Below are 26,523 nucleotides of genomic sequence, written 5' to 3' on the forward strand. Positions count from 1 at the left end.
GGCACGGCGGTCGCCCTGCACCAGAACGCGGAACCTTTTAAATGATAGTGCCTAGTTGTTCTCCGGAACATACACTGAACAGCCAAAGAAACTGGTTCACCTGCCTAATTTCATGTGGGGCCTCCGCAAGCACACAGAAGTGCCGCAACACGACGTGTCATGGACTCGACTAATGTGTGTAGTGCCGGAGGGAACTGACACCATGAATCCTGCAGGGCTGCGGAGAGTACGAGGGGGTGGATATCTCCTCTGAACAGCACGTTGCTAGGCATCCCAGATACGCTCAATGACGTTCGTGCCTGGGGAGTTCGGTGCCCAGCGGAAGTGTTTAAACTCAGAAGAGCGTTCCTGGAGCCACTCTGCAGCAATTCTGGACGTGGGGGCGTGTCCTAGGAACCAATTACCTTGTTACACGTAGAGAAGTTACAATGAAATGAACGCCCTCAGCTGCTTACAGGCGTTGACATACGTCAACGGGGACAGATGGAAATGTGTGCTCCGACCGGCACTCGAACCCGGGATCTCCTGCTTCCATGGCAGACGCTCTATCCATCTGAGCCACCGAGGACACAGAGGATAGCGCGGCTGCAGGGATTTATCTCTGGCACACCTCCCGCGAAACCCACATTCTCAACGTACTGTACCGCACTACATGTACTACAAGGGAACCTCCCCATGGCACCCCCCCCCCCCCCCCCGCCCCTCAGATTTAGTTATAAGTTGGCACAGTGGATAGGCCATGAACTGAACACAGATCAGTCGAGAAAACAGGAGGAGTTGTGTGGAACTATGAAAAAAAAATCAAAATATACAAACTGAGTAGTTCATGCGCAAGATAAGCAACATCAAGGATAGTGTGAGCTCGGGAGCGCTGTGGTCTCGTGGATAGCGTGAGCAGCTGCGGAATGAAAGGTCCTTGGTTCAAATCTGCCATCCAGTGAAGATTTTAATTTTTTATTTTCAGACAATTATCTGTCCGTCCGATGCGAGGTAACTGCGCCTAGTATGGGGACGCTACGCCTAAACAAACATCGAAACACACGTCAGTCGACTACAGCGCACGGAAGAGAGAGTATTGCTGCTAACGAGGCTCCCTGGCTGGCAGTTGACTGTTCGCTACTTTGGACGAGAGTGCATTAAATACGTGAGATGTATTCCGTGGGTAATTTGAATCCAGCAAATAGAGCGGACGGATGGACAGATAATAATTGTCTGAAAATAAAAAGTTCAACTATTCACCCAAGGGAAGACTCGAACCAAGAACCCCTCGTTCTGCATCTGCTCACGCTAACCACGGGACCACGACGCTCTTGAGCTCACACTCTCCTCTCATGCGCATGGACTACTCAGTTTCTATATTTTGCTTATTTTTTTCATAGTTCTTTCTGTGTTCAGTTTTTCAAGGCCTATCCACTGTGCCAACTTACAACTAAATCTGAGGGGGGTGCGATGGGGAGGTTCCCTTGTTAGTAAATACATAGTTAAGGCTTACCGGCCACTTGACCATATTCTTCTTCTTCTGTGCGTATGAACAAACAGTGCCCGAACTCTCACGGGAATCGGCAACGCGCCGCGAGTAATGTGTGTAATGGGCGGGGGCACTACGAATGTAGTGCGGGACAGCACGTTTAGAATGTGGGTTTCGCGGGAGGCGTTCCAGAGATAAATCCCTGCAGCCGCGCTATCCTTTGTGTCCTCGGTGGCTCAGATGGATAGAGCGTCTGCCATGTAAGCAGGAGATACCGGGTTCGAGTCCCGGTTGGGGCACACATTTTCATCTGCCCCGTTGACGTATGTCAACGCCTGTACGCAGCTAAGGGTGTTCATTTCATTGTAATTTCATTCTAACGAGCTGCTTGGTCACAGATGGTATCTGTTCTTTCGGACATGTCCGACAGAACAGATACGTATCTTAGTATATGCGTAGAGAAGTTAGTTTCCTCGGTTCACAAAACATTTTTCTCGATCGGACGTTAGGTATCCACCGCTTCATTGCTTTATGCCGCCGCATCAGGTGTGGAGACTTTGGGTGTGCCCCGGCGGGTAGAGTGCGCGATGCGCCAGCCGCAGCCGTGCGCGGCTGGCGTTGGCCCAGGCCGGCCGTTGAACGCGCCGCCGCACGTGGGTTCGCTTCCGGCCCCGACGTCACCAGCGCGAGACCACCGACCGGCGCCCGGAGCGAAGCCGCGCCGCAGACAGGCCGGCTGCAGCTGCAGACGTAAAAACTAAACTACGGTGGCGCCGTGTCGTTTATCACTGCCGGGGACGAAGGAAGCTGCACATGGCAACAGTAGTGTAGAAACTACTGGCATGGAACCACGAGTATCAAAAATGAACACCTGGATTCAGGGACGCCTCTAGTTCTTATATCTTTTCTCCATGCTACTCTATCCTGTGCAAGCTTCATTCCCCAGTACCTACTGCAGCCTACATCCTTCTGAATCTGCTTAGTGTATTCATCTCTTGGTCTCCCTCTACGATTTTTACCCTCCACGCTGCCCTCCAATGCTAAATCATAGAGCAAAACTGAAGTGATATCAGGTGTTCCCCAGGGAAGCGTCCTGGGGCCTCTGCTGTTCCTGAGCTATATAAATGACCTGGGCGACAATCTGAGCAGTTCTCTTAGGTTGTTAGCAGATGATGCTGTAATTTACCGTCTAGTAAAGTCATCCGAAGACCAGTACCAGTTGCAAAGCGATTTAGAAAAGATTGCTATATGGTGTGGCAGATGGCAGTTGACGCTAATTAATGAAAAGTGTGAGGTGATCCATAGGAGTTCCAAAAGAAATCCGTTGGAATTCGATTACTCGATAAATAGTAAAATTCTCGAGGCTGTCAATTCAACTAAGTACCTGGGTGTTAAAATTACGAACAAGTTCAGTTGGAAAGACCACACATAATATTGTGGGGAAGGCGAGCCAAAGGTTGCGTTTCATTGGCAGGACGCAACAAGTCCACTAAAGAAACAGCTTACACTACACTCGTTCGTCCTCTGTTAGAATATCGCTGCGCGGTGTGGGATCCTTACCAGGTGGGGTTGACGGAGGACCTCGAAAGGGTGCAAAAAAGGGCATCTCGTTTTGTATTAGCACGTAATAGGGGAGAGTGTGTGGCAGATATGATACGCGAGTTGGGATGGAAGTCATTAAAGCACAGACGTTTTTCGTCGATCAGTTATTTTGCTTCCCAAATAGCAACTACTTCGTCTCATTTCCTAATCTAATTCCCTCAGCATCACCCGACTTAATTCGACTACATTCCATGATCCTCGTTTTGCTTTTGTTGATGTTCATCTTATATCCTCCTCTCAAGACACTGTCCATTCCGTTCAACTGCTCTTCCAAGTCCTTTGCTGTCTCTGACAGAATTAAAATGTCATCGGCGAACCCAAAAGGTTTTATTTCTTCTCCCTAGATTTTAATACCTGCTCCGAATTTTTCTTTTGTTTCCTTTACTGCTTGCTCAGTATACCGATTGAATAACATCGGAAAGAGGCTACAATCCTGTCTCACTCCCTTCCTAACCACTGTTTCCGTTTCATGTCCCTCGACTCTTATAACCGCCATCTGGTTTCTGTACAAATTGTAAATAGCCTTTCGCTCCCTGTATTTTACCCCTGCCACCTTTAGAATTTGAAAGAGTATTCCAGTCAACATTGTCAAGAGCTTTCTCTTTAGTCTACAAATGCTAGAAACGTATGTTTGCCTTTCCTTAATCTTTCTTCTAAGATCAGTCGTAAGGTCAGTATTGCCTCACTTGTTCAGACATTTCTACGGAATCCAAACTGATCTTAATGACTGACACAGCGTTTTATACAAGTGACGTAATGTATTGTATTCATACAATATATAAAAAGTTGTTCAGACTGTTAGTATTCTCATCAGAAGACTACCGTGTTTACCAATGATCCATCATGAGGAGAAAGACGGCTGCGCTCTATGAGTGTGTGAGGCCAGCCGAGGTGGTCCGTGAAGTTGTGTTCCCGCTCCTGTCTAGTAAGCGGGCGGTCCCGGATTCCAGTCCCGGTCCGTTACAGATTTCTCTCGTCGCCACCAATTCTGCGTAATGTGCCGATGTAGCTGACGCTAGTGATACCTTTCCTATCCACTTTCAATTTACATATTAAGACGGCTTAAGCTGTATCGTACATATTTATGATCCCACTTAGTTCATAGCGTTAGAGCCACATCTTCGGCGATACGTCAGTGTATAAATAAGAACAAGATCCTGCTTTGGTTAAAATTTAGTTGAACTGTATGAGGTAGGAAAGGCAACGGCCTTGCCGCAGTGGATACACCGGTTCCCGTGAGATCACCGAAGTTAAGCGCTGTCGGGCGTGGCCGGCACTTGGATGGGTGACCATCCAGGCCGCCATGCGCTGTTGCCATTTTTCGGGGCGCACTCAGCCTCGTGATGCCAATTGAGGAGCTACTCGACCGAATAGTAGCGGCTTCGGTCAAGAATACCATCATAATGACTGGGAGAGCGGTGTGCTGACCCCACGCCCCTCCTATCCGCATCCTCCCCTGAGGTTGACACGGCGGTCGGATGGTCCCGGTAGGCCACTCGTGGCCTGAAGACGGAGTGTAAGAGGTAGGAAAACTGTTTGCCCACATCTACTTCGTAACTTGAAAGCGATAATCAGTACACGACCCTCCGTTCTCTGTCCAGTAGTAATAAAAATGTTCGGCCGTCCGAGAGGTTGGTGGGCAAGTTAAAATACGGTACAATTTAGGGAAAATCATTGCGGTAACGGAAGCCTAGAATAGATCGGATTGGTTCAATGTCTAACAGATTACATTCCTAATAACTATTAACTGTTTAGCATTCGAGATCGAATGATTTATCATATTGCATTTCAACCCTGTGCGCTAGTCCATCTCGGCATGAGCGAGCCTCTCCATTTCTACGTAACTACTGCTACCAGCTTACTTCATTAAAGCCGTGCTCTCCTTCCGCAATTTTAGCACCTCAAATTCACGACAGATTCATTGCTGCCTTGTGTGCCGGCCAACATTCCTCCCCCCCCCCCCCCACCCCCCAACTTTCTGCTCTTGCTGTTCAGTCTGTTCACCTATGGAGAACTGAGACTTGGACGATATAGGCTCCAGTTAAAATACTTCCAGAAGAAACTTTCTAACACGTGCAATTTTTCGCTGTTAAAATTCTTTCAGGAAAGCTTTCCTTTCCAGTCTACATTTTACATCTCCTGATAACAGCCGTCGTCAGTTGTAATGCTGCCCAATTATCGAGCTATTTCCTAATTCTTCAACTCCTGATTTAATTCTACTGAGGTAGATTTACATTTCCAATCGGAGTAATAGTTAAAAAAATGGTTCAAATGGCTCTGAGCACTTGGGACTTTAACGTCCGAGGTCATCAGTCCCCTAGAACTACCAGTAGATGGTGTTATTTGAACCGGTTTCGATTTACAGAGTTTCTGCTGAATCATTCGCTCTGCCTGGGCTTGCCGAAACAGTAGTACGTGACTCCATAACGGAGTTGCCCTTTTACATTTTTCGGCCTTTTCCCTTTTATCGTTCTGACTTTTCTGAGATGACACACTATCGGAATGGACCACATTTGAAACAAGGGACTGATGACCTTGCTGTTTAGTCCCTTCAGCCCCAACCAACCAACCAACCATAACGTAGTTAGGTAGATGCCTTCATGCGTGAGTGAATAGTGGTTAGTCTGTGGTCGCAGGCACTATTTCGCTCCCCCTAGAATTCCTTTCATGTGCCGAGCGCTCAACTTGTAATATTGACGGACATTTACACTGAGTTATCGGTGGCATTCCGTTCCATATTTTCCGATTTTGGACAAGTTTTGGGCACGCGTGGAAAACTTCACTGCCGCGACAGTGGCTGCGTAGCATGTTAGCGCCGTGCGTTAGTGCGTGGTGTAGGTGCGGTGCCGAGAATAAATCCGACCTTTCTGTGGGCGGCGGCAGAGCCCTCGAGACAGCCATCTGTCTGAGCTGCGGCATTCCAAAGATAGCCGCGCCTCTCTTCAGGAAACGCCCCGGCGTCGCATCATTGTGCGCCACCGAGTGACGAGAGGGCGTGGCCACAGCACACGCGCGTTCGCAGAAGCCTGCTGGCTACATCGCTCGTATTTTGTGCGTGCGGGCACGAAACTGTCAGCGTGAGTACACAGCAAACCGCTTCAGTCACGGAATTGCAGAGAAGCGTGTTTTGTATTACCAGTAGCTTTGGAAAATATATATAATTTTCCAAAGCTAAAGTATATATATATATATATATATATATATATATATATATATATATACTCCATCCAGTGCAAGCTTCATCTCAAAGTACCCACTGCAACCTAGGCCCGCCTGCTTACCTGGTTGGAAACGTGCTTGTCTCCCATGCACTGGGCCCGGGTTAGATTCCCGGTCGGTAATTTGTTAGCGAATTATACTTTACATTTCACAAATTGTTTAAATTACGCCCGCATCTCGTGGTCGTGCGGTAGCGTTCTCGCTTCCCACGCCCGGATTCCCGGGTTCGATTCCCGGCGGGGTCAGGGATTTTCTCTGCCTCGTGATGGCTGGGTGTTGTGTGCTGTCCTTAGGTTAGTTAGGTTTAATTAGTTCTAAGTTCTAGGGGACTGATGACCATAGATGTTAAGTCCCATAGTGCTCAGAGCCATTTGAACCATTTTTGATTAAATTACATCCTATATCTTTTATGTAAAAGAAGTGAAATTTTCGACACGTGTTCAAAACGAAATGGAAAGACCCATTCGACCCATCATCCCGGATAGCCCTCACTACTGCGTCTCAACACACGAACACTGCCATAATCTTGCGGCAGAGAAAATCTAGACCACTCTGTGAATAACTTGTTTCCCCAGTAACAAAGCTGTCTGTTGATACGGAAACGGCAGAACCTGAAGGCGGAGTGCGAGATGTTGCCACGTCAGCAGGGACAGGGACAGGCAGTCTGGGTCGTAACCTTACTTCCTCGTAACCTCTCCATTACGGTCTGATCGGACGCAGCGGTTCCAGTAGCCCTTCAGAGATGCAGTACTCTGGCAGTATCACTACCACGCCGCAACACAGATACCGCCAGATATTGCTCTTGACGTGGGGTTGCAGTGCGTTCCAACTTGCCTACTGTACTGACCTATCTTCCTGTTGCATATTCACAACCTGTGGATGACACACTGCGAAGCGTTGGCATCTGCAGCGAAAGGACAGAAAGCCCATTTTTGATCGAACAGCTCGACCTTGCAACTTCCACTTAAAGATGTCGCATTGCATGCGCTTGGTTGAATACAACGTCCTCAAATGACAACTGACATGTGTCGGCCTGCCTCAGCAGAGTAAACTGGGACACCTGTACTTCAGAGTGAGTGTGGATTTGAAATCATCTGCAGCATAACCCACCTCCCCACCAGCACACGATTGACAGTGTGCGTTGTGCCTCCTTGCTCACCCCCCAACCGCGTCAAAGCAAGGTTATTAAAAACACGTAGGAACACACCAGCTAAAACTTGCAGGTATGTTTACAAATACACTACAGACGTCGGGTAACTGTAGCGATGCCACCGCCTGAAGCTGTTAATTTCACATTGCGGTGAACGGGGAACAAACGACTTTTTTGATCAAACGTATGGCGAGGCCTTTTAAGGGACCTGATTGCAGATCATAGACAACGTGGTAACAAGCAAATAATACTATTTATAGTTTATTCAAGAAAACCGTGAAACTGGTTTTACTGTTGTCGTTCTCTTAAATTTACCCACCTAACCCTCGGTTTTCTTCTCTAGCACCACATTTCGAGCCGGCCGGAGTGGCCGCGCGGTTCTAGGCGTTAGTCTGGAACCGAGCGACCGCTACGGTCGCAGGTTCGAATCCTGCCTCGGGCATGGATGTGTGTGATGTCCTTAGGTTAGTTAGGTTTAATTAGTTCTAAGTTCTAGGCGACTGATGACCTCAGAAGTTAAGTCGCATAGTGCTCAGAGCCATTTGAACCACATTTCGAAATTTTCTATTATGTTGTTCTCAGAACTGCTTATGGTCTGTTTCACTTTCTTTCAAGATTCTCTCTCTCTCTCTCTGAAGGTATTTCTCTGGAGAGAGAGAGAGAGAGAGAGAGAGAGAGAGAGAGAGAGACGCCACGAAGACTAACAAGTTAGCGAAACATCAGCATCTTTCTGTTTGTGCTATACCCCCGAAATATGCATGTCGTCATCGTAAGGCGCTAAGAGACGCAGATGAAGAGACGGCGGAGGCAGCGGAGCGCTCGCCAGGCGAGAACAAAGATGTGAATGGCGCCAGGGTTGAAAGACACGCTCCAAGGTGAGCTGTGTTGTGGTTTGCTGAGTCCTGAAGGGCATCGCTAGGACGTCGGCCTGCAGCGCCTCCTTGGCCTCCGCCGCCTTTCTCCCTCGTGGCTGCGTCTGCGCTGTGACGTCACCACCTCTTCGTTGCTCGAACGTGTCTGCGGCACTTATTCGAGTTCATTACCAGCAGTTTCCGAAAACGTGTCGTGCCTAGTTGACATCTTGTGGCCGTCGTTTACGCAAATCGCTCTAAAAGTTGCATACAAGTATAAATAGCCGGAAGAAGTATGAAATGAATACAGAGGACAGAAAATAAAGCCGTGAAACGTGCAGATTTCTCCGGTTAATATGCACTGAAGCGCCAAAGAAAGTGGTAGAGGTATGCGTATTCAAATACAGAGATATGTAAACAGAATACGGCGCTGCGGTCGGCAACGCCTATATAAGACAAAAAGTGTCTGACGCAGTTGGTAGATCGGTGACTGCATCTACAATGGCAGGTTATCAAGATTTGAGTGAATTTGAACACGGAGTTATAGTCGGCGCCCGAGCGATGCGACACAGCATCTCCGAGGCAGCGATGAAGTGATTTCCCGTACAACCATTTCTTCAGGAATCCGGCAAAAGACCAAATCTCAGACATCGCTGAGGCTGGAAAAAGATCCTGCAAGAACGGGACCAACGACGGCTGCAGAGAATCATTCAATGTGACAGAAGTGCAAACCTCCCGCAAATTGCTGCAGATTTCAATGCTGGGACATCAAAAAGTGTCAGCTGCGAACCATTTAACGAAAAATCATCGATATGGGCTTTCGGAGCTGAATACCCTTGGTGACTGCACGACACAAAGCTTTGCCTCGCCCGGGGCTCTCAACACTGACATTGGGCTGTCTATGACTGGAAACATGTAGACTAGCCGGGCGAGTCTCCGTTCAAATTGTATCGAGTGGATGGACCTGTACGTGTATGGAGACAACCTCATGAATCAGTATTCCCTGCGGGTCAGAAGGGGACTGTTAAAGCTGGTGGAGGCTCTGTGAGGGTGTGGGGCGTGTGCAGCTGGAGTGATATAGGACCAGTTACGCCTGGAAATGACTCTAGCGACACGTACGTTAGCCTCTTGTCTGATGACTTGCATCCGTTCATGTCAATTGTGCATTCAGACTGACTTGAGTAATTCCAGCAGGATAATGAGACCCCCCCCCCCTCACACACACTCACATGTCCATAATTGCTACAGAGTGATTCCAGGAACACTATTAAGAGTTTAAACGCTTCCGCTGGCCACCAAACTCCCCAGACATGAACATTATTGAGCATATCTGGGATGCCTTGCGACATGGTGTTCAGAAGAGATCTCCACCCACTCGTAATCTTACGGATTTATGGACAGCCTTGCTGGATTCATGGTGTCAGTTCCCTCCAGTACTACTTCGGACATTAGTCAAGTCCATACCACGTCGTGTTGCAGCACGTCTGTGCTCCCGGGGGCCTTAAGTGATATTAGACAGGCGTACCAGTGTCTTTGGCTCTTCAGTACAATTCAGTTTACGTTAGTTGAATTCCACTGTCGCGTCCATAACCCAGGCTCATAGACAGGTGTGGTTCCATGATTTGGTTCGAAGAGCAAAAGGGGAGGGGACTGTGTGGTTAAATCACGTTACCGTCTTCTTCGCCCCCCCCCCCCCCACCAGTAGTACTTGTTCTCCTCCCCCCCCCCCTTTCCTTTAACATCAGTCTGTTACATGTTCCGTAGATGACCCTTTTATCGAAATGTCGGACGAAGACGACGGTACGTATTCATGACTTGCGTTAACATTAATGAACACATTTATTTAGCCCCCCTCCTTTGTATTGGCTACTGACTTCACTGTTGTCGAGGACAGACGATTCTTAGGTCAGATTCAAAACTTGCTCTGCTACCTGTGAGACATTTTATATTATTGGGCGAACGATTGAAGATTTTTGTGCCGTATATTGAATTCCTTTGAGGGAGTGACAGCTTTAATAAACGTAATTTTCTTCCGCTAATGATATAGGTATGGAATAACTTCTTTTAAAACTGTGATGCGTTATTTGTGACGAATTTCAATAGAGAATACGAGGTGCTATCCATAATTTTCGGGATTGGTGCTACCATCTGTTGAAAATCTTATCTTCCGACTAATGGTCACGTCACCCTTGAAGTAGTTTCCATCCGGTCCCAGCAGCACTAGTGCCACTTGTCAAACGTTTTCTGGAAGTCCAGTTCTTTGAGGATTACCACTGCCAGCGTTGCTTGTTGAATCCTCTCTAGAGTGTCGAACCGACGGCCATTCAACTTGAGTTCCAATTTTGGGAATAACGCGAAGTCGCAAGGTGCCAAATCGGGCGAGTACGGTGGGTGGGGTACAACCGCCATTTTTGACAAAATGGTCCTGATGAGCAAGGACGGGGCGCGTTGTCGTGATGCAGCAGCCAGTTCCCTTGACGCGAAAGTTGGGGCCTTCGTCGCCGCACGTTTTCACGGAGCCGTCGCAAAACGTCACAGTAGTACGCGGAATTCACTGTTCGGTTGGGTGGGACATTCTTCGTGCACAATCCCCTTGGTATCAAAGAAAACGATGATCGTGCTCTTCACTTTGCTCTTCGCCTGTCTCGCCTCTTTGGGTCTTGGACAGCCCAGGCTCTTCCACTGGGACGATTGTTGCTTTGTCTTTGGGTCATAACCGTAAATCCAGCTCTCGTCGCCGGTAATAAGCCGTGACAAGAATGTTGGATCAGATGCGGTCTGACGAAGGTCCGTGCACACTTGAACACGCTGTGCCTTCTGATCGGCAGTCAAGATCCTTGGCACAAATTTTGCGGCGACACGATGCATGCCCAGTTAATCATTAAACATTCGTTGACATGTAGAATGAAGGCTTTCACGACCGGTTGACATGGCTGTTGATATACTTTCCGGGATGTGAGGTCGTGGTCCAAGAACTTTTCTGCTCCTTACGTTTCGTCCAGGACTGCGCTGGACTTCCTCAGAGGCGCTGCTCCGCTGAGTCTTGCCGACCACGACCTCACATCCCGGAAAGTATATCAACAGCCATTCGTTGACATGCCCCATAACCAATACACACTTCATCTGCAAGGTCTCGAATGGTATGACGTCGATCTGCACGAACCAGTCGTTGAAGTTTGGCAACAATGTCTGGCGTTCTGCGGCTAACGGGCATTCCAGTGTGAGCATCATCTTCGAAGTCTGTATGGCCGGCCCTGAACCCAGCATGCCACTCATATAGGCGTACGGTTCATGCTGTGTCCCCCAAACACTTTTTGAATCATTGCAAGGGTCTCCGTAACACTTTTCCCGAGATTCGCACAGAATTTGATACACACGCGCTGTTCTGTTAGCAGATCCATCGTAAAATCGTCACACACTAAACAACGCCCTCCAGCTAAATGGCACTCCGCACACTGACTCATCAGATATGCAGCTCTCGCCACCTAGCAGGTGGCAGCACCAGCCCCGAAAATTTTGGATTCCACCACGTATATGTATTGTGACGGCGCAGTTACAATGCTTAGCTCCTTGAATGGGTACCTACAGGACGTCAGTGGACGAACACACAATATTCTTAACACTCGCTTTTGCGCAATGGGAATTTTTTTTTTCATTAAGTGATGAACGCCACAAAATTATTCCATAAGGCGTTATTAAGGGGAGATATGAAACTGCTTCAGGAGAATCGATTCGTTTGTTTCAGAGATTAGCGGGTAACACGAAGAGCAAAAGTGGCTCAACTTGTTTGAGAAGCTCACTGACTCTTGCTCATGGGCTACATCGATTGTTGGTAAGACTTTGAGCAGAAATAATTATAGTGTGTTTTTCTAAGGTTGTGGATAATCCATTTTCTGAGAACCACTTTTATAATTCTTCGGCAAACGTCATTTACCATATCTTCTTTTGCTTTGTCTCTGAAGAGTCGAAACATTATGACCACCTACTTCCGATTGTGCGTGCCGTGAATTCGACAATACTTGATCGGTTTCCAGACATCTGCGCACACTCGCAATTTACGGGCAGTCGGTTTGTGGGCGCGGACATGGCGTCCGATGGCGTGCCAGTTGGGTTTCATCGGATTCAGGTAAACCGAATGTGATGGCAAAGACATGACGTGAGTCTGCGATCGTACTCGTCAAGCCATTGCAGCGCGGCTCTGGCTTCGTGACACGAACAGTTACTCTACTGGGAGATGGCGTCGTTGTTGAGGACATCAAGCGTACGATGTTGCAGGTGGTCAGTAGTCCACAGCTGGGACGGTGCTCTCGGTTACGTTGGCAGGTCCCTGGAAGCCCGTAACACAGTACTGCTGCTCCCACCGGCCTGCGTCCACAGAGCGGTGCATGTTTAGAGCAGACGTTCGTCTGGCTGACGGCGTATCTGCACACGACCATCGACATGGTTTAACAGTAAACGGGATTCATCCAATCAGACGACACTGCTGTCCAATCTCGACCATCCCGTGCCCACAATAATCATGTTGAGTCAACACGAGAACACATAGCAGTCCTCAGCTGCGGAACGCTAATTTCGCCAAGCTACTCTCGTCAGATCTGCCACAGATCGCTCCTGTCGTGCTTTAGAGAACGGGCAAGCCTCCGACCCGTATGTTCTGTGATGTGGTGCGAATGCCCAACTTCTCGTCGCCTGCTCGTGGTTTCAGCATTGTTCAACCACTTACCGTAGATGCTCACGGCAGTGACACGCGAACAGCTGACCAGCTTTGCCATTTCCGAGATGCCCCCCCCACCCCGGTCTACGGATATTCGCATTTGCGCCACTCAACGTGCCCTCAGCGCCACCATGTAGCATACCTTGCAGTGGCCAGTGTTGATAATGTACAAATTCTGCTTGCTGTAAGGGGGAGTTTATTCCCAAATATATAAGGAACAGGAGTTGACACAAAATTGAACTTTTTTAGACTCCTCTTGCGATTTCTTCCCAGTCACTAAAATTTTCTGATCTGCCAACCTTTTTCGAATTATTACGACCTTCTGTATTATGTTAAGCCATATATTCCGTAAAAGTTGCTTTTCCGAGGAACTAACATGACCTATAGAGTCAAATGCCTTGGAAAGATAACAAAAATATCAACTCGTGATATTTTGTTATTTAAGGCTTGTACTATTTGACGAGTCAGTATGGAAACGGCTTTCTCAGCCCAGCAAACCTTCTGGAACCTGAACTGCGATATACTAAGTTATTTCTACTTACGCGTGAGACTAAAAATATTAGCGAGACTAATGTACTCGACATTTAAAGAGATGTCAGTAATGAAATGGACTGTAATTGTTTGTCGCTTACCTTCTGAAGAGGTTTCAAGTGGCTCTGAGCACTATGGGACTTAACGTCTGAGGTCATCAGTCCCCTAGAACTTAGAACCACTGAAACCTAACCAACCTAAGGACGTCACACACATACATGCCCGTGTTAGGATTCGAACCTGCGACCGTAGCGGTCGCGCGGTTCCAGACTGTAGCGCCTAGAACCGCTCGGCCACTCCGGCCGGCTCAGAAGAGGTTTAACAATTGATATATAAACCCCTAAGATAATCATCTTTCATTCCAGAAAAATGTTGTATGGCCCATTTAGATGAAAAACTGCGCACTACCGCTGGACACGTCAGAATGATAAACTATTCAAAGTCTAAGGCTGTCGTTACTTCTCTGGCTAAATAGCTAAAGTCAGAGGCCAGTAAATTAAGACAGTGGTTTGAAAAGTGCTACGAACGGAATAGGAAAAAGTACTTGAAACACTGAAACTTTATTTTTCAATGTAGTCTCGTTGTAGATTAATGCACTTGGTTCAACGATGTTCCAGTGCGTTAATCCCACCTCGGAAAACTGTTTCCTCCAGGCCTGCAAAATAGTCAACTCCGGCCATCAATTCCTCGTTTGAAGTGAATCTTCGTCCACGAAGAAAAATTTTCAGTTTTGGGCAGAGATGGAACTCTGAGGGAGCCATGCAGGTGAATAAGGCGGGTGTGGCAACAGTTCATACCTTTGTTCGTGTAATTTTGCCATGGCGACGACACAAGCGTTTTTGATCGAGCGGCTCCCTTCTTGCAGATCATTTTTTCATTTCTAATTGTTCAGTTAAAATCTCATATACCCTTTCAGATGATACGTGGCAAATGTGAGCAATTTCACGCACTTTCAATCGGTGATCCTCCATGACCGTTTTGTGCACTTTTGCATTGATTTCTGGAGTGGTGACAGATCTTGGCCGACCACCGCGCGGATCATCTAAGCCCTTCCGACCAAATTTAAATTCATTTGTCCCCTTGGCAACAGTTGAATATGGAGGAACTGTCCCCCCTAGTGTGTTCTGGAAATCGGCATGAATGTCGTTTACTTTCATACCTTTCTTTAGGAAGTACTTAATCACTGGTCGAATCTTTATTTTTTTCAGTCTTCGCAAATCATTAAGCGGGAACAAAAGAGCCACGTCACCGCCAGCTCTTTTCGAAGAGTACTGACATGGCACGTGTTTACAGGCTACAGTCCAATGAATATCACTTGAACAACTTATGGCGTTAGCGCTGACCTCTCGTGGTGATTTCAAGAACTTCCCAAACCACCCTCCTAAAAAAGGTGTGTATATATATATATATATATATATATATATATATATATATATATATTTCAAGGTCTGATAGGGACAAGAGTAACGCAGAGAAACAAAATACCGATATAATAGGACCAAAACACACATTTCGAAGCTGTTTGTACTCCCTATATTTCCTTCTGCTTCAAATTACTCTGAACAAAATTTTTTCTACTGACGTGGTAGTGTGGTATAACTATTGTCTTCTAAGTCCAGGTGTGGCATTACAATCAAAGGTTCAAAGCAAAGTTCAAACGAATAATACGAACACGCTACTGAAGTACGATGCTCTGTTGAAGATAGGTTATGACATCGGTGTGGCAATGTCATCTTTGAAAATTTAGTTAGTGCAGCAATTGATACAGCATTGCTTGGATGTACAAGTGTTGTACAATGTGGAAAATGTGGCTTCAGTCAGATTTGCATGCTCCGTTTTGCTTTGACTACGTTATTAAAATCCCGCACCAGCACTTCGAATATCTGTGCAACACCATAAAATCAGTAACGAAAAATTTAAAGGTAGTGCATTTATTTCAAACGGAGTGATAGATTTTGGTGCTGCCCTGAGCGTTAAAGGTCATGCACTCATTAGTGGAGGAACTTCCCGTTTCTGTCTTTACCATGCTCAATTTCTGGTTGTTCACGGGTTTTGCCTTTAGACTGAGTACCTGTGTTAGATTTGTTATTGGCAGCAGGTGTGGGCGACTTTCCGTATTATATATAATTTTCTGCTGTGAAGAAGACTAGGTATACTGTGCCATACCCAAAGTAGTTTGAGGTACATTGCAATTACGTTGTGCGCTCATTACGAAGTGTAATTCTGGCTATCTAAAACACATTCCAAAAATTCATATATTTCGGCAAATACAGTGAACTACCCTAACTTCAACACTCGAGGCATCAATAAAATAGTTTATTCTGTCATACTGATTTTTCTCTTGTTGGAGCATTATCTAATGTGCTAATCCTGAAGCAATTGTCTTGTTTCATGCAACATATATCGCCCGTTCATATTTACATGCTTGACAGCTAGTTCTCAACTATGTACAGAGTTCTGTTCACATGAGGACGTTATTGACAGATGCGTGAAAAGTAAATGAAGTGTTCATCCAACATCTGCGGTTAGCAAGGCAGATACTGCACTGCAGTGTCTTGAGAGTAATCAGTCAGCAGTCTGTCTGCAGTTGCCCTCAACAAACATCTTTGAATCATACACTGTATGATACTTACTTCACGTCTGTCAACATCATGGATTATACCCTGAGGTGACAAGTAATGGGGTACCCCTGAATACCGTGTCAGATCTCCTTTTGCCCGACATAGTGCAGCAGCTTGACGTGGCATGGTCTCAACAAGGTGTTCGAAGTCCCCTTCAGAAATATAGAGCCATTCTGCCTTTGCAGCAGTCTGTAATTGTGAAAGTGTGGCCAGTGCAGTATTTTTTACACAAACTGACCTCTATATTATGTCCCATAAATGTTAGTGGTGTTCACGTCAGGTGATCAGGGTGGCCAAACCATTCACTCCAACTGTCCAGCATGGTCTTTAAACCATTGATGAACAACTGGGTCCCAGTGAATTGGTGAATTGTCATCCATAAAAATTCCATCGTTGTTTGAGAACATGAAGTCCACGAATGGCTGAGAAAGGTCTCCTACTACCTGAAAATAACCACTTCTAGTCAATGATTGGTTCAGTTCGACCACTGGACTCAATCGATTGCATGTAAACACAGACAAAACCATTATGGAGCCACCATCCGCTTCACAGTGGCTTGTTGACAACTTGGATCATGGTCTCGTGGGATCTACACCACACTTGAGCCCTACTTTGAGCTCTTGCCAATTGATGTTGGGACTCGTATGACCGGGCCACAGTTTTCCATGTAGGATTCAACTGCAGTCGTGGTTACGTTCATCACATTTCCCAAAATTGATTTCTGCTGTTATTTCATGTAATGTTGCGTGTCTTACCACCGACAAATCTAGGCTAACGCCGCTGCTCTGTTACGTGAAGACTTTGGCCACTATGTTGTGCGTGGTGAGAGATAATTCCAGAAATATGGTAGTCTCGGTGCACTACGCTGTGGATCTCAGAATATTGAATCTCTAATGATTTCCAAAATGTAATGTCAAATGTAACTACCTCCGACCACCATTCCACATTCAAAGTCTGTTAATTTCCACCGTGCAGCCATAACAGTGTTGGAGAGCTTTTCTCGTGAACCACCAGAGTACAAATTACAGCTCCGCCATTGCACTGCTGTGTCCTACTGTGTGTGCACAATACTACTGCCACCTGCATATGTGCGTATTGCTGTCCCGTGAGTCTTGTCACCTCAGTGCATTTTGTGAACATATAAACCAGAAGTGGTTGTAGTATTTAAAGATGGTGAATTGAAGATGTTTGGCATAGCCTTAACGTACCATATTGGCAAATTTACCTGAAATGAAATGTCCCATCAGCTGAGTCTTAAAACATTATGCTTATTATGAAATAAGTATGAATATTACTTGAAACATGCTGAGTGCACGGTTCCACATATACATATCAAAAGTGAAGGTAAAAAATTTCTTCTCAGCAGTTTTGTACACTTGGCCATATTTAGGTGACACTTCCGAATATTCTGTAGATATATTTAGCGATATCAATTTTAATAGGAAGTTGTTAGAGCTGATGCTTGAAGGATTGTGTTGTTCTGTATGTGCAGGGTGCAAGATCAAGGCACTGCGGGCCAAGACGAACACTTACATCAAGACACCCGTGAGGGGCGAAGAACCGGTGTTTGTTGTGACTGGCCGCAAGGAGGACGTGGCCAAAGCAAAGAGGGAGATCCTGTCTGCAGCAGAACACTTCTCGCAGATTCGTGCTTCGCGCAAGAGTAATCTTGGGGGTGGTGGGGGTGGGTCTGGCTCTGCACCCCCAGGACCCCCTGCTGCTGTGCCTGGGCATGTCACTATACAGGTGAGGACCACTCTCTCTCTCTCTCTCTCTCTCTCTCTCTCTCTCTCTCTCTCTCTCTCTCTCTCTCTGCCTCCGCTTTCTGTAATGGTAATATCATCTGTTCCAAATCTTGGTAAATGAAAATTATTGCTGTGTAATAAATAGTCCACTAAATCTGTAGGTTCACTTGATTTAGTGTACTATTATCTCTTTTGTACAAAAATGGGGAATTTATGAAACTGCTGGAGGTTATTATTAAACCACTTTTTTTTTAAGTACTGCTTTAAACTGTATACTGTGCAGGCGAATCCTCTGGATAGAAATATGGCAGCACTGTGTTGGGGCTGTATGAGCTGTTAATCAGTAGTGTCCAATCAAGCTGGCAACTCTTCTGAACTGTTGTGACTGTGTGCACAGTACGCTGTCTCGAATGGTTGTAATTGAATAGATATTCCTCCTGTCTGTTTTTTAGAGTACAATGTACAATGCTTCCAGAGCGACCACTTGTTTTGGTGGAAGGTCAGCACGAAGCAACTCCTGAACAAGAGTGATTCTGTATGGATAGCAGTGCAGGATGTTCTGTAGGATTTTATGCATCTTGCTCACAGGCATGTCCAGTGTTTAGGCAATTGCCTGTGCACAGCATGTTTGCACCACTTGCCTGTTTCTGCAGTCCTCTGGCTACATCTTCGCCAGACATCAGATCTATTGCTTTCCTCCCTTTTCCACATAGCACTTCAAAAAAACATTCTCTGAGTTGTGTGATAATTTTCTTCACACCCTCAGACTATAGTCAATGCCTCTTCCTTTCATACACTTGAGTGTTGGAATTTTTTGCCGGGTTAGTGGCACACAGTCACCATTCTTTTAACAGTGTTACCGGTAGCATGTGATCCTTCATGCAGTCAGTCAAGGCATCTGGGATGCAAACTGAGGAACAGCTGTGTGCTGCCTATCTGTTGGTGTGCATATCCACCTGCTTACATTACCATGTATTGGTGAAATTCCCACTGCCCCTGCCAAGCAGTTTCCCTGTGTGACTAATATGCTGTTAAAGTTTGATGTCATTCTGAGATGTGGTTGTCTTTGTACAGCATGGCCAGTAAATGTATCTAACACTGTTGCAGTAGACCATTACACATTATCCCTAATGTGAATCATTTCCTCTGCTAAGAGCTTTCGGATACAACAACAACATTTAAAAGATCCGATACAAGAACAATGGTTATGGCAAAAGAAGTGGCATTTGTTGACTGTGCTCCATAATGACGGAAACCAGTGAAGTTCTACTGGCAAAAGCTTATTGCTAGTAAATGCTATTGATAGATTTGTAGACTTAAATGCATCATATTCATCATATTAAGACATAACATAGCAAAGCAGCTTGTTACTGCATTGAAAGATTTCAAGAGTTCAGTCAAACATAAAATTCTTGGAAGCTGCATTAGGATTGTCCCTCATGTCTAGTTTCGTCATCATACAGAGCAAAAATGAGTCACATTAACTTTGATTCATTTCATCCTTTGATTTTTGATTGATTACATAATTTCGGTCAGTCACCATACATTGCACAAGTTTACCTAATGCTGACATCTGTGCCACATATTGTATAATGAATGCATTTATGTTTATACTATTGATAACTTTGATACTAGTTTTCTCCAGTGTCATGTTCCTGAAAGGTAGTGTGTGTGTGTGTGTGTGTGTGTGTGTGTGTGTGTGTGTGTGTGTGTGTGTGTGTGTCGTGCACATCTGCATGTTGGGGGACACGCATAATTAGTTTGCGTCATTTGTTCACAAATATTTACCTTATGTAACAAATCTGTTATCATCATCCTGCATGCAAATTATGACAAAGTTAAATCAATTATTATAAAAAACTTGTATCAAAATATACAATATGCTATTAATTACACAGTAAGAAACCTGCTTCACTGTAGGGAGGCAAGAGTTAACATCTTCCCTGTAAAGCATAATTATACCACAAATAAGCACCACAGTAGCACTCATTTAAGGTGCTCTCTGTTTCTTTGAACAGGTTCGTGTGCCATACCGTGTTGTGGGCCTGGTGGTGGGCCCCAAAGGCGCCACAATCAAGCGTATCCAGCATCAGACGCACACATACATCGTGACGCCATCTAGAGACAAAGAGCCAGTCTTTGAAGTTACTGGGCTGCCAGATAGCGTGGAAACGGCACGTCGGGAAATAGAGGCACACATTGCGATGCGCACTGGTGGCGCTGCCGGAGCGGCTGTAGGCGTCGGAGGTGGTGTCGGTGGTGGGCACGGTGCACTCGCCGGTGTCGGCGGTGTTTCTGTAGGCTCTCTGGTGGACGATTCGCCAGACCTGCTCGCCTCACTGTATAAATCTGGCCTCGGCTCGCTCTTCAACTACCTCGACGGCGGTGCAGATGCGTCGGGCCTGGGCGGCTTTCACGGGCCGGCAAATGGAATTGGCGGTGGTGGCATTGGCGTCGGAGGTGGTGCCGGCATCAGTGTCGGGGGCGGTGGAGTCCTTCCCGGTGGGTCGGCTTCTTCAGTGGGCAGTTCCTCGTCCTCTGGTGCTTTCTCGTCATGTTCCAGCTCTAGCTCTTCCAGCAGTGGAGGTGGCGGCGGTCGTCTAGGAGACCTGGTGTCCATATGGGGTAGCAGTGCCGGCTCAGTCGGAGGCAGTGCCGGGGGTGGCAGCACGGGATCGGTGGGTGGCAGCGGCAGTGGAGGTGGTAGCCTCGAGCGAGACGAGGGTTTGGGCGATTCGCCGTCCTTCGAAACGGCGCCTACATCCATCTGGTCTTACGGCACGACGGGGCTGGCGGGGCGGCCTTCACCTGCTACGTCGGTGTCTCCCGACTCTGCCGGTGGAGGTAACGGCGGTCAAGTGCTGCCACCCGTGACCTCTACCACCGGAGGTGGTGTAGGTGCGATCGTGTCCACCGCAGTGACGACTGCTACAGGTGGCGGAGGTGGGCAGAGTGGACGGCGCGACTGTGTGGTGTGTGCGGAGCGTGAGGTAGATGCGGCGCTGGTGCCGTGCGGTCACAACTTGTTTTGCCTGGACTGCGCGTCACACGTGTGTGAGCGTGGAGATGCGCTCTGCCCGGCGTGTCAGCTGCCAGTGGCGCAGGCCATCCGCATTTTTTCATAAGTCGCCACAGCCGCTCCTCCCCGGCCTTCGGCTCGGCTCTGCTTGGCCCGGCCACACTCACACACACAACCTTTCGTACAACGAACGAGAGAAATATTTAAATCTATATCTTATGTTGAGTTATAGTTTGTGTGTTTAAATTTTTTCTTTTTTGAATGTGTACGTCCGCTTCCCGGCTTCCTCCACCTCGCTCCCGGCACTGACAACCCGCCCGAAAGGACCCTTCCCGCCCAATTTTCCCACCCCCGGGATTCGCCGATCCCGCCACCTGCGTCGGGAAAAGTCCGCCGGGGGGTCGGCATTTCTAGCAGATTGTCTATATTATATATATATAAATATCGATATATCACACATTTTAAGAGTATTAAAAATATTTTAACGAGATTAGATTTTTGTATTATGTGTAAAGGATGTATGCTTTGTGTGTGTGTGTGTGTGTGTGTGTGTGTGTGTGTGTGTGTGTGTGTGTGTGTGTGTGTGTGTGTATCGGCTCGTCGAAGCGGGGTGAATGGAGATGGCGTTTCTGAGGGCGGAATGCAAATTCAGAAAGAGGTGGTTGCAGAAGAAGAAAGCTGATGTGTCCTTCGGAAGACATCCACTTTGCCGATCTGTAAGTGTTAGTGTGGAATTTTGATGATTATTAGCACTCTGGAGAGGCCGGGATGGTGAGGTGGGAGCGCATCAATTGCATTCCTATCGGTGTGTAGCCTTTGCTGTCAGATATTTAGTTTCCGCTGCACATTATAATTTTGCCAAATATCTGAAAGGGAGTTCGAAGGTACAGCAGCTCGGTCGTGAGTACTATTTTCGTTGTTGGCGGAGCTGTCCCTTCTCCTATACGTACACTACTGCCTGCACTCCTACCTCCTCACTTTGCCTGTATCTCCTCCCGAGTGCAATGTGCCTCACAAATGTTCAGTATTTGTTTTTTATTACTATTATTGTTCACAAGAGAAGATTATGTTGTATATTATGTTCTCTGCTAAATGTAGTTTGTACTGTCATGTGTTGAGATTTTTTGTGGAAACTGAAAATCCACTGTAGGAAATGTACAAGATCTTTATTTTTATTTTTCTTCTCATTGTAATTAAATAAATAAATTTTTATTTTTTTATGCGTATTGTAGTTTTTCACGTGTTCTTCTAAATATGAAAATAGGTAAAACTCAGTTCAGGGGTAAACGAGGAAATTGCTAAGCTCGTCACTTGGTAACAGAGGGTTGAGGTCAGATGTAGGACCGTGTGTGCACTGTTCAGCCCCTGGGAATTTTTTGAAGGTCAGGCACCTGCTTCATAAAGCTTTTACTTTTTCTCGAGTGTATGCCATTACTGCAAAGAATGTGCCGATATCGGCTGCACTATTTGCGGAGTTTACACTGTTTACTTCAAACTTGGAAGTGAGAGGGATAGGTGTTACCTCCAAAGGAGAAAAGAGGCGAGTTTGCATCCCCCCCCCTCCCCCCAAACAACTTTTGAGGAGAAAAATCTTAGCGAGAATTATGCATTTTGTAGATATGGAATTAGGAAAAATTGCAGAATGGTATACTGTTCTTTCTCCCCCTTCATGAGTTTGCACAATATGTAATAATACATTGAGAATAGTAGTGGTAGTGTTTTTCTATTTTATTATGATCCTAAATACATATATATATATATATTATACTACTATATATTATATAATGACATAGCTAGAAAGAGAAATATAGACACTGGAGAGTTATTTTTTATGTTAGTCTGCTCAAAATGAGAAGGGCCAGAGTGAAATAATAGTTTAATTTGATGAGACTGTGGTGCCCATCTAGTATTGAATTTTAAGTTTTTTAAATATGAAAGGAACTATTTTTGTCTTCCCAGAGGTAAACCCTCATTTCATTGTTTAATACCAAACAGGTTTTTTAGTTAAGAATTTTCATGAAAGTCAGGGTTTGAATTTTTTGTTATTAAATTGTTCCTTTTTATTTATGAAGGGTTATAATGACCTGTGGACTTTAATTAAATTTTCAGGCCCAATTATGTACATGCTATTTTCTTTCCTTTAAAATAGATGAAAATCATTACTACTTTTCACGCAATAAATGAACGTCAGAACAGCTGTTCGTGCAAGTAAAATTTATTTAAATACTAGAGTTTGCTATCCTATTTGCATCCCCCATGAAATAAAGTTAGTCACAAGGTATTAGACAATTTTTGTATTCTTGGGCCCCGTTATTGTGAGGAGGGGAATAAGAATAAATAGCTTTGACTGATTGAGGTGTCAACTTTTAGCATTGTTGTCATTATTTGTGTAAAGGTCCAGGCCTAATTATATATAATATATTTAAATAAAAGAAAATCTTCAAAGAAATGTTAATACTGTGTTTCCCAAACCTGGAGGCACAAAAATGACATTTACTAATATAACAATTCTTATAGACGTCTGATGTTTTTGTTAACTTGCTACCGAATGTGCCAGCATTCATACCTACTGCCCATATAACCAGGAATCGGCAGCATTGTGGGTTCTTGCCTTGCAAAATTGATATATATTTAAAAAGTAACATTTTTCTATCTCTGAAAGCAATAATTACATAGTGAGGGCTGTTGGTTTGTTTGCTGGCATGTGAGAGTTATCAAAGATGAAACCTGCTCAGCATTATAATATTTAGTGAATGTTTGGAGAGTGTATGTGGGCGCGTGTGTTGTCATTGTATGAATGCGTCATAGACTGTTTTCATATACAGTACATTGTAGTTGTAGATCTTGTGTTTAAAGAATCTTGACCGGAATGTAGTTTTCGAAATGGAAAATAATTATAACAGTTGAAAATATATGTATTTTCTCTTTTATACAATTTTAAAATATTGTTTTCCATATTTTTTCATTTTAATATATATTTCATGTTTCAAGAATATTTCAATCTATGCTGCATGCCAAAAATAGTATATTAAGGTGATTTAGTATTGAAACCTGTGTGTTAATTTGAATTTCGTGTAAACCTTATTATATCAAACCATCATTCCAGACATAAGACTTATGTTGACCCACAAAAGTTAGCAAATGCCCACAGCCAAGTTTTTATAAACACAAGGTCCACGGGGAATCCTGTATTTGTATAGCTGCCTTATAACAGGGGTCAGGAAATTGAAGACCACCTTGCTGTTGGCAGAATGAAATTGACACATTTTTGCCATGGAAATGTTAGAGGTTGTGGATTTGCTGAAATGAGACAACTTTGGTTACAGAGAATAAAGCATTTATTACCCCAATGACTTCCCCTCCCTGGACAGTGTGACACTCATTCTATGAAGAGCTAAATTCCTAAAATAAGATATTTTGAAATACAGGTCAACTCTGCTTACCTTGGAGCCAATCTAGGCATTTGAATTCAACAATTTCCTTTGCATTAAGATAGACCCATATCAAAGCTTCACTGTGATTGGAAAGACTGATTATGTGTTTATTTTCCTGAGGAATAAGATGAAAATGTGAAATTGCCAGTGTTCGTGGACTTAAGAGATTATTCCTCGCATTGCTGAGTGAATGTTGTGCAGTCATCTTCTCTCAATAAGACTTTCTAGATAAAATATTTTTAAAATGCGCCAACAGCAAAGATGGGTCGGTTATTTTCTGCTTAAATGCCATTTGAAGAAATTGAATACAGTAGTTGGGAGACTTTTATAATCGTGGAGAATAGTTATAGATGTTAAAATTTTGCACTATCCCAGATTTTTTGGTAACGAGAGTTTCTAGTTTTGTTCAGAAATCTAAAAAGAAGCCTCCAAATTCTTTTGAACAATAAAGTACTTGTATGCTGTGAACTGATATGCTGAAATCTAGAAACTTTGAAGCATACACCGCAATAATTCCTTAAATGTTATGAGAATTCCTTACTCATCTTTTTTTCCCACGTTTGTCAGTTCCGTGCATTGTGCTGATTTCTCCCAGTCTCCATGTCACGGTTGTAAAAAGTGCTGATAGATTATATATAATATATTAGATTGGAAAAGAAACTACTATAAAGCAAAAGCTTATGTGTTCTGAGGTGCATTGTTGTGGCAAGTTTGCTTGTTCAGATTTAATATAATTATGGATTCTAGAGACCAGTTTTTTTATAGCTAAAATTATCGCATTTTCAGTCTTGTTTTATATATATATGAGATATAAATGAGATATTAAAGTTGGGTTTGGGATTGTGTGAACTGGAAGTCTTTTGTATTTTTGTTATTTTTGTGAAACATATTGAAAGTATTTTATGTAAATGGTATGCATGTGGCAGTTCTGCCGTACATTCTCAGCCACAGATTCTAAAAATGAATCGGGTGCCAAAACAAAGTAATATATTATTATAAGTGTATCCCAAGCCTGGCATTGTTTTATCTCTTTAAATTCTATGGTGAATAATATTTATCTGAGGATAGTGATTTCTTCCTTCAATCTGTTATTCGGCTGGGAGAGATGATTTCTGTCCCTCTGCTCCCTCAGTTTTAATTTCACGAACTCGTTATAACCTACTTTCAAAATTACTTTAATACAAATGTACATTCACAGAATACAAACTTGGATGTTACAGATTGAAGGTGGAAACTTGATACTTGGTTGTATTATTGTGCGTTTTGAGAATGATGTGATTGTCTTCATACTTAATAAATAAATATATATTTACACTCATCACATCTAGATTGATGCATTCTCTCATAATATTAAATATATCTATTACCACATTGAAGAGTTAAATAATATTCCCTAATGTGCTCAGTATAATAAAAAAAACATCAAGTATTTTCCCTTTTTAAAACTCAAATCCAGAACTATCAGGGTTGTGTGTTTCATGTATTTTACAAACAAGAGTTTTATGTATTTAATGAAAAATAATTAAAAAATTGTAAAATAGGTTTGTTCATTTGAGATATGTTTATACCCGAAGAGAAAGAAATATACTCAGCCTAATACCTAGATAGTTCCATGCAAAATTCTTCACATATATTTTTATTATACATGTTTTAATGTGCGTAAGATAATCTTTGAACAAATGTATTTTGAAGTTCAACATATTACCTCCTTTTTGGGTAAAAAAAAGAGTACTTAAAAAGATACTGTATGTTAATTTTTCATGTTTGCTGATATTTTATTTTCAGAATTGTGAAGAAATATTCAGTAGGATTGATTCTCTAGAAAATAAATTGTATTTGTAATTGGATCTGTTATTTTCTTTCCCTTGTAATTCCTGGAATGTCCTGTTGTTCTTAACTCCTGTTGAAACATTCTTTAGAGGAACTAATCTTCGGTGTATTTTCACATTGTATTTTAAACTTTCATTCTGATGAAAGCAGCACAAATAAACTTGGCCAGTTGTCTGAGCAAGTTGCAAAACGTTCTGCAGTTCATGCACTGGGAAAAAGTTTCTCTAATTTAGCTCTTTGCACTGGAAGTGTACAGTGAGCTTGAAGTGGTAACATTAAGCTTCCATATTTTTACATTTTGTGTAAAAGTTCATTCTCAAAATACAGCAGCAGAACGAA

The 26,523-nt window shown here is 44.4% G+C and overlaps 1 protein-coding gene and 1 pseudogene across 1 annotated transcript in view; both read left to right on the top strand.

Annotated features, from left to right (window-relative positions):
* Positions 1–26,201, top strand: part of LOC126094583 (RNA-binding protein MEX3B) — a 142,651-nt gene extending 116,450 nt beyond the window's left edge. Inside the window, exons 2-3 of the mRNA XM_049909048.1 lie at positions 17,649–17,902; positions 19,920–26,201. Of these exons, the coding sequence (XP_049765005.1) occupies positions 17,649–17,902; positions 19,920–21,026 (1,361 nt within the window). The 3' untranslated portion in view covers positions 21,027–26,201. The remainder of the gene's footprint in view (positions 1–17,648; positions 17,903–19,919) is intronic.
* LOC126095812 (5S ribosomal RNA) lies at positions 4,270–4,387 on the top strand (annotated as a pseudogene).
* Positions 26,202–26,523: the final 322 nt, after the last annotated feature.

The sequence above is a fragment of the Schistocerca cancellata genome, chromosome 8 (genome assembly GCF_023864275.1).
Source record: "Schistocerca cancellata isolate TAMUIC-IGC-003103 chromosome 8, iqSchCanc2.1, whole genome shotgun sequence".
NCBI lineage: Eukaryota > Metazoa > Arthropoda > Insecta > Orthoptera > Acrididae > Schistocerca > Schistocerca cancellata.